General features: G+C 42.4%; 1 protein-coding gene across 2 annotated transcripts in view; it reads right to left on the reverse strand.

Moving 5' to 3' along the window:
- The window catches only part of ACER3 (alkaline ceramidase 3), a 67983-nt gene extending 61692 nt beyond the window's left edge, over positions 1-6291 (reverse strand). The window contains exon 1 of one of the 2 annotated variants that reach the window (XM_075491250.1): positions 6088-6291. In XM_075491250.1, the coding sequence (XP_075347365.1) occupies positions 6088-6190 (103 nt within the window). In that variant the 5' untranslated portion in view covers positions 6191-6291. The remainder of the gene's footprint in view (positions 1-6087) is intronic. The other variant, XM_075491251.1, reaches the window with a different exon arrangement.
- Positions 6292-8680: the final 2389 nt, after the last annotated feature.

Consider the following 8680-nt stretch of genomic DNA (forward strand, 5'->3'; position numbering starts at 1 on the left):
ATCCATGAACCTTTCTGTGGTCATCTTTAGGCTTTTGAGATAGTCAGAGAAAGTCAAGTATGTTAGCGGTTGCATGTGTTGCAAGATAAAACGACTATACACTGCTGAGCTGTTGAGACTGGAGACAGCTCCCAGAGTTCCTCTGAACATTTTTGCAGCGATTATTAAATCTTTCTTTTGTTTAAAAAACATCTTCCCCACTGATCTGTGAAAGGCTACAGCAAATATGGAAAAGGCATTACATAAATAGCAGTTTCACACATACACACACAAAAAGACACAACAAACCCCAGACTAAAGACATTTTTGTCTTTCAATTATGACAAGTCGTTTTTATCTGTGACTAAAGGCTCATTTAAAGGCTTTTAAAAGTCTGCAGTGTTCCTTTACCATAATTTTCTTACATTAATCTTCCTATTTCTAGCTACAAATATATATTCTGCAAATTTGTATCATGCAGTTCATAAACCTGTCTGCCTTAGTTTGCACATAAGCAAAATTATATTGTACAAATGCCACTGCTCTGTTACCATTTGGAGTGGCAGATGTCCAACTACCAGCTGTACAAGTACTGAATATGAAGCACTAATTACAGAGTAATCAAATGCTTTGTTAAACCATATTTAAGAATGTTATTGTCACTTAACTACAAAAGTATTAGTAGATAAACACACATGGGGTCCATTACCACAGCTTCCGTCAAGTTGTAAGTATACCCATAATGTGATGGATAAATGAGAATTGTTGATTGGACAAATGTAGACTTTCCTAAAGCCTTTGACCCTGTCTTTCAACGAAAGCTCTTGGGAAAACAGAAAATTAAGCTGTCATGAGATGAAAGTAAGAGTTGCATCATGGATTAGAAAGTAGCAAAGAGACAAAAAAAAAAGGAAGACTTTAAAAAAAATATATAAATCATTAATTGTGGCAAAATGCATCAAAACAGTGCCACAAGACTATCTTCAGGCTTAAGTCAAGTATACACGTTTACAACCTGGGAAGGGAAATAAATGAATGCAACAGTATTTGCCACTGACTCAAAATCACTTAAAATCATTAAAGAAATAAGAAAGCATGACAGCAGAGACCATCTGCCTGGCTTATGAGTTTAGTTCCGCTGTATTATTCTTTGAAGGAAGGAACCCCTCTTTCAACTTCTTTTTGTCTGCAGCACAAAAAGCAAGCTAGAAGTGTTCACCTTAAAAAGCATCCCACAGCTGAGCACTATTCCCTACACTCCACTTGCCTTTATAGCCACCATCAATTAGTTTAACATCCCCTCTACCTTTTCGTCCCTACTGCCCCCTAAGTTGAGGGAGCACCCTCAAGGATCCCGATAAATTTAAAGAGGAAAACTGTGATGTGGCTTCCTGCAATTGGGTCATTAAAGTTACACACTCAAATCCCTTTCAGTCTTAAAGTTGGCTGTGACATCGTCTTCTCTTAAATCACACTTTAGAACTCATCTGTGTCATGATGTCTTTAAATAATTCAGCTGCAGCCAGGCAGTTGGGCTGATCACACCCAATTAATCCTGATGATTCTTCCCTCACCTGCCACTTTATTATTGAAAGAACAGACAGAGTTCTTGAAGCCAGACAGAGTTGGCTTTATTTTATTTTTTTAACTCACATGGATAGTACCTAGCCCAATAGTCTCTGGCTGCTTTCCAATGCCTCTGGCAAAAGAGGCAAAATACAGCAGGATGCCTAAGAGGAACAGGAGACTACATATGTGGCAGTCGATATTAATCACATTTTTCTAACTTTAAGTAAATTTTGCAAGTTGTTAAGTTCCAAAGTAATGATCCCCATGCAAAACAGAGATCTGCGCATCTTTGACAGCTGTCTTTTTTGAGCAAAGCTTAAAAAAAACCCAGTACTTTCGTGTCACTGTTTACAATGTAGAGAATGCTTGGATGGCAGTCTATGTGTTAATGAGATACCTCGCATCTAACAACACAGGTAACAGTCATCTCAATCTCTTATCTCTTGTCTGAAGCAAAAATAGGAAGGATTTAAGGAAGAGCAGCAGAAGTGGCTCAAAACATGGATAGATTCTCATGATTTTTTTTTTTCCCTAAATAAGGGTCCCATAAGGAAAGCACAGTTACAAATATTTGTTTACCAGATCTCTAATGAAAACAAAAAGCAACAGATTTAACTCTGGTAATAAAAAAACCCCAACTTTTCTTATACGAAGGTAGCAGAACATACTGAGACAGGACCAGAAGCCAAGAAAGAAATGATTTCACCAATTCCTCGAGAAGCCCAAAGCTATATTCCAGACGCTTGCTGCTGTAAATGCCAACATAAGGATATACTATCTCAAAAGCAGTCATGTTGTAGATGATGCATATTACTCATGGACAATGATAGCTCAAGGCAATACTTCACATACCTGGAAACATCACTCAAGTTTGATCCAAACTGAAATACAGCACTGAGTTGATAACAACAACAAATTCACCCCCACGATTCTCCTGACTGAGAATTATAAACCCTCAGGCACCACACAGGGCTCCTTTGAATTTAAAGTATTTTTTTAAATTGATACTGCGCTCCATGGATATAGCTAATCTTCATAGATTTCCTTTGTTGAAAACTCCTCGCATTCTACAAGACAAACCCTTCTTACAGGGTTAATAGTGAATGCAAGAAGGGTAAGGCACTTGTCATATAGACATTCACATCAAAACAGACCCAAAACTGTACACTACGTGGGCTAAACTGGCCTGAAACATGAAGCCTGCTAAAATAAATAGGGTTAATAGGGTTGCTTGGGTGGGAGGATGCTGGTTTTTTCCTTTATTATTATTATTTGGCTTAAGTTTCTACTGCTTGCCCTCTAGCACACAGGAGTCAATCCAAAACGCCTGAGAAACCCTGAAGAAGGAATTACTGCACCATACAATAGATTTGATCAGTGAGGGATATAAAAGTCAGTTTAGGGCTTAACGTATTAAGCTGGCAAAATAATTCTTTTCAACTGGTTTTCCATTTCAATCGGTTTAATACTCTACAGAAGGATGTAGAGCAGTTAGTCATCCACCTCCACAAGGGAGGAAAACTGGCTAGGTGCAGACTCAGAAGGGCAAGAAAAAGCATTTTTTATTATTAAAAAAATGAATCTTTGAATACAGGTCATTGTGTTTGGGGTACATCAAGAAAATGCAAATATAAAGTGCTACAAAAACACCTTACCTCACCTTCACATCTCTGAACAGTACAACTGATTAGCTGCCATAATTTACAGTAGTTCTTTAAGGAGAGAATGGCAAAGAACTGCATGTAGGCTTCTGGAACACAATGTAGCAATTTGTACTAAAATTAGCATATTAAAAACAAATTGCTAAATGGCACAAAAGACCTAATTTGCACAACATGCTTTCAGTTTGGCTCTTCAGAGTGTAACCTAAGGAAAACATAATATTCGATTTGGACCTGCCAGTATCCTTCAACCTTTGGGTCTGCAACAGTTTCTTCTAAATTATTTATAACAAACAGTTAATGCAAAACTTTTAAATATACCATCAGCTTAACTGAGCGGTACCAAAACAGCGAGAAATCAGAAACCGATTTTCACTCTTCTGTAAGGTAACACTTAAAATAATACAGGCTATACGTGAGTTTTAAAAACAGTATCAGCAACATCACAAATTACCACAATGAGAACTCCGAGAGAGATAAGAAAAATATTTTTGTACTTTCTGGTTTGTTTGCTCTCCAAATTTGAATTTTTGATAGAGTAAGGAAGCCATAAAGGCACAGCAACTGATAGAAGACCACTGGGCCACACAGACCCCGAATATACTCTCAGCTTTTCTGCTAAAGCAACTTGATTTCAGGGTAACATCTCTCTGATATTCCAAAGTAATTATTCCAAATATGTTAAGTATTTTAGAGAAAGTTGGGAAAGACCCCTTAGTTGTTTTATGAAAGATACGTTGCCAACCAACTTTTGCTGGCTAAGATTTAAATGCAGTGGGTTCATGTCCTCAAAAAAAAAAAAAAAAAGATTTTTTCCTCTGACCCTGAAAGTGCAGTTACAGAATTATTGCTAAAGAAAATCTAAACCATCCTGACATTGCTGCTTAAATTATCTACTGTTAAGCTAACCCTAAAATAAAGTAGGCTTATTTACTGTTTTGCTTTTTAAACTTGGACCATTTAAATGCTTTAATTTACAGCACAGCCCTTATACACTTTTTTTTCAGCACAACTGACAGACCAACAAACCGTGGTCCCAAATGTTAAAGCTGTAAGGAGGGACCAGACCTTCTATAGTCCCTTTTTCTGAAGAGCACACACCTTTCCACCTCCCACCATTAATCTTATCCTCATCTTCCTTCTCCTGTGTAATCTAGAAGCGGATGAAAAGTATCAGTTCACATGGCCAACAATGCGAGGATTATTTAAAAAATTTACATGCTAGTCAAATTTATTTTTACATGGGTGAAGCAACAGAGCTTCCTCTTCCCCATGAGGATTATCTCACAAATTACTTTTACCACGAGGAAAACACAAAAATACATGCTCTGCATAAGTCTCATTCTATTTAAAAACTTCTAAGTTTGTCCCATTTTAAGAGTATTTACTTTTGTTCACTTTTCAGCCGTCCTGCCTCTTCCCAGCCTTTAACCTACACACCAACTTCCTTTTTCCTCCAAGTTTCTATGCCGCCTGTGCTACTGTTATTCAGATCCTGTACTCCTTCCCATTCCCACACTCTGAAACCTCTTTCACAACTATTCATTTTGGCCCTTCACCCATGTCAGTGTTTGTAACCAGGAGTCACAGCCTGGCATGGACACCCAGAACCTTCCATCTCCTGCATGCCAAGCTCTTCCAAAGCACTGCTGAAGCATCCCAGCTATGCGAAAGGCCTCCTCAGATTGCCCACTCCAAGCACTTCAAGCAGGTAAGCCTGTTCACTTTGGTACTATTTTCCTAGGGTCTTAACACTTCAAAAGCAGCCGCCTATCTTACAGGTGTGAAAGCTTTTTGTAGGACAGGGCGTCTGTCAGGTGGCAGCACATAAACTACAACTACTACACCCTTTAAAGTCACTGCTCAGGATACAAAAATATTTAATTTTTCAGCAAAACGTCAGTGACAGAGGGCTTGATCCCTTACCAGCTACCACAATATACTCCCTTCTCAAGCACCTGCTGGATGACCCTGTAGTCGAAGCACCTTCTTCTTTTCCTAAAATATGCTTGAATATATCCAAATTCCTGACTGCCTCTGAACAACAGTTCTGAGATCAAAACAACAGCCTGCTCTCCTGCCGTTGCTCCAAGCTATCCTAAAAGACCAGCACCTGCAACAGAGCAACCAGATGATGGTCAAGACCCACCAAAGATGAGCTGGGCAAAGGTGTCTCTCCTGGATGAAGATGTCTCTTCCGGATGAAGATGTCTCTTCCATACAAAGATACCTTCTCCCTTCCCCGCTCTCCCTGAACAGTTTCACAGAGTTTGACTGTCCATGGCTGGGCAGATGCTCCCACCTCCTCTCAAGGGGAACGGAGCTGCAGACCCACACAGCTTTACAGCATGGCACCCCAAGCACGATTTCAGTGAAAACTCCCCTCTTTAGCCATCCATGTAGTGCCACTTGACCACCCCCGCTCCAGTGCCAAGCCCCCCGAGACCCACCTCAGCCGGCCACCCCACCTCAGCCGCCCCCCTCATGCCTCCCCAAGCCCCTGGACACCCTCCTCCTGCCCTACCATCACTTCGGACACAGGCCAAAGGGACAGACTTGGCATGGAGGGGCCCAAACAACTCGCTAGGGCACGGGAAGAGAGGGGGCTACACCACCCCCTCCTTAAGACACAGATTCGGGGAGGAAGGGGACAGAAAAACACCCATTTCCATCCGCCGGGGCTGGCTCAGGGGCAGGGGCCCCGTTACCCCGCTATTTGCCCCCCTCAGGAAAGAGGGGCCATGGAGGAGGGGGGATTCCTCTGCCATGAGGCCTAGTGAGTGGGGTGAAGGCACGGAGGCCGGGGGGGGGGGGGGCGGTGTGACTGAGGCGGCAGCAGGACGCGGCCCCCGAGGCCGGGGCAGGAGCGGCCACTCACAGAACTCGGCGATGTAGTAGGAGACGGCGTAGTTCTCCTCGCACCACTCCAAGGTGGAGGTCGGCGGGCCCCAGTAGCCCTCCCGGTCGGCGGCCGGAGCCATCACAGCACCCGCTTCAGGCCAGAGCGGAGCAAGGCAAAGGGGGAGGCGGGAGAAGGGCACCGGGCCCGGAGCGCAGCGGCGGCAGCGGCGGGCGGGGGCCGGCGCTGGGCCCGCCCGGCCGGGGGAGGAGCCGCCGCGGCGGGAGCGGAGCCCGCGGGTTGCCATGGCGACGGGCTGTGGCCTGCGGGCGCGGGAAGGGAAGGCCGGGCCGTGACGGGCGGCATCGCGCTCGTCTGAGGAGGGGGGGAAGCTTGGAGGGGAGAAAAATGTTAAGGTGAAAAGGGCAGATTTAGGGAAAGTCTGGGGGAAAAGAGCGGCTGGGGGCACGTTTGGCTCAGAGGGCCCGCGCGACGCCTCTGTGGAGAGGAGGCAGGACGGGCACCATGACGGCCTCGCTGCGGCGGCTCTCTCCTCGCCCGCTTTCCGGGCAAAATACGCTCCCCCGGGTCGGTTTGGTGGCACTGAGGTGGTTTCCCCTCTCTGATTTTCCTTGTAGACTGCAGGGAGGGTTTAGTAACGTGAGCGAGGCAGCGCGCTGGCTTCATGTTTCTAAATAAGAAGGAAAGTGTTTCTCGTACTCGTGGGCCGGGAGGAGGAAGGAGTTTTTTTATAGCACTGCCTACTACACGGGGGTTTTCTCTCATCTGATGCCGTATTTAGTTTCCTCAGTGCTTACTACACGTACTATACTTGCACTCAGAATATGCAAAGTGCTTTTCAAACGGAGTTGGTATCCAAAGGCAAATAGAGTCTAAAAAGGGAAAGACTTGAAACAATGGGAAAGAATAAAACACAGAAGTAGAGGCCTAATAATATCGTGTGTTTTTTAGGTTTCAGAAAAAGGTCCAAAGACTTGATGAGAAGCTTCGGGCAGACCTTGAGTGCTTATAGCACCACAGTGCTTATACCCTGCTGGTCAGCAGAATTTATTCTACCTGCTTATAAACACACAAACTTCTTTTTCCACATCTTTTTGCTCCTCACCTCCCCTTCTGTAAGCTAAAATCTCCAATCTAAACACAGACCTTTCCTAGTGTAAATGCTTATGTTTCATATTGTATACATCTTGTCGGGAAGAATAACCTGCCTTCTGCAGTTCAGCTTGCATATAATTGCTTTCAGTGTCAGGTAGAGATGTATTTAATGTTTTTCATAGTGATATAAAGCCTTCAAAGCAAAAATTATTTTAGTGGTGGCAATGATAAAATACTTAGATTGTCAAAACATCATCAAAATCACTGTGGATTTTTATATGCAGACCTGTCTTTTTATTTTTTTCAAAGCTAGATTATCCTCCCCAGATTTACGCTTTCAAGATTGAGGTCTGGAACAGTACCAAACTGATTCAGAAGCACAAAACTGATTGTAAACAATGAGGACGATTCTAGCCTGCTTGATGCGCTTTAGCTTCTTGGACTTTGGAAAAGTCCAGTTTATATAGTAAGGAAGTTTGTAGGGCTCTGATCTATCTTTTGTTATCATTGTTAACCATTTTAAGATTAAAAGTTCTTAACAGAAAAATAATTGAAAGTTTGAAATTGCAGTCGTTCAGAAACTAAAGAAATAACTATTAAATATCCCATTTGCACACCAGGAGCACAAAATGGGAACAATATGAAAAACCAAGCAATTTGTGTAATATTCAATTACAGTTGGCTTTAAATAAATAAAAATATTGATGCTTGTTTCTTTTCTCATGACATGCATGCTGGACATGAGAAGATTTGTAACTGCAATAGAAGCAGAAGTCGGGCATGAAATTGGTTTTAAAACTGGGCAAGATAAATTAATGAAAGATTGTATGGGGGTAGACAACAATAACAACGTCGGTTGTTATCCATTCTGTTTTTTCTAGGCAGAAAGACAAGCAAAAGACAAGCTAGCCCTTAATTTGAATCATTGGGGAATTTTTATTTCTTTGACACGTTTCTGTAGTATTCTCCATGACAAATATGCATTTATTTCTGACTTATTCTGTGGTTTGCTTCTCTGCTTTTGAAAGGCAAACCTTTCAGTCACTGCACTCGGAAAGATAGTATTGAAGAGGCAGCCACCAACTATTACAATACATGCTTTTTTTTTTTTTTTTCCTAAAACTGCTTTGTAAAGGTAAATTCAACAAAACAACTTTGACCCGTTTCAGCTGTTACAATAATACATATTAAAAGCAATGACTTTTCCTCTGTAACCTTGAGCTACACTGTGTAGTGTACATTACCGCACCGGATATAATGTGAGAGCTTGAAGTTCTTTGCATCTAAATGTGGTCTCACCAGACAGTCAAACCTACCTATGTCAGGTATTGGATTTTCTTTGCCTGATCTGTACGACCTATGGAGGGAATGTCTTGTTGCTGAAATAACAAGAAGAGAAACAAACACAGAGCTCCTGAAATGCTTATTTTCAGTATTACTAAAAATGTGCTCGACATGCCAATGGAGTAATTTCCTGTGGCCTCCGGTTGCCTGCAGCAAAGGATCCTCTTTCCAT

This window comes from Mycteria americana, chromosome 1, assembly GCF_035582795.1.
Source record: "Mycteria americana isolate JAX WOST 10 ecotype Jacksonville Zoo and Gardens chromosome 1, USCA_MyAme_1.0, whole genome shotgun sequence".
In the NCBI taxonomy this organism is placed as follows: Eukaryota; Metazoa; Chordata; class Aves; order Ciconiiformes; family Ciconiidae; genus Mycteria; species Mycteria americana.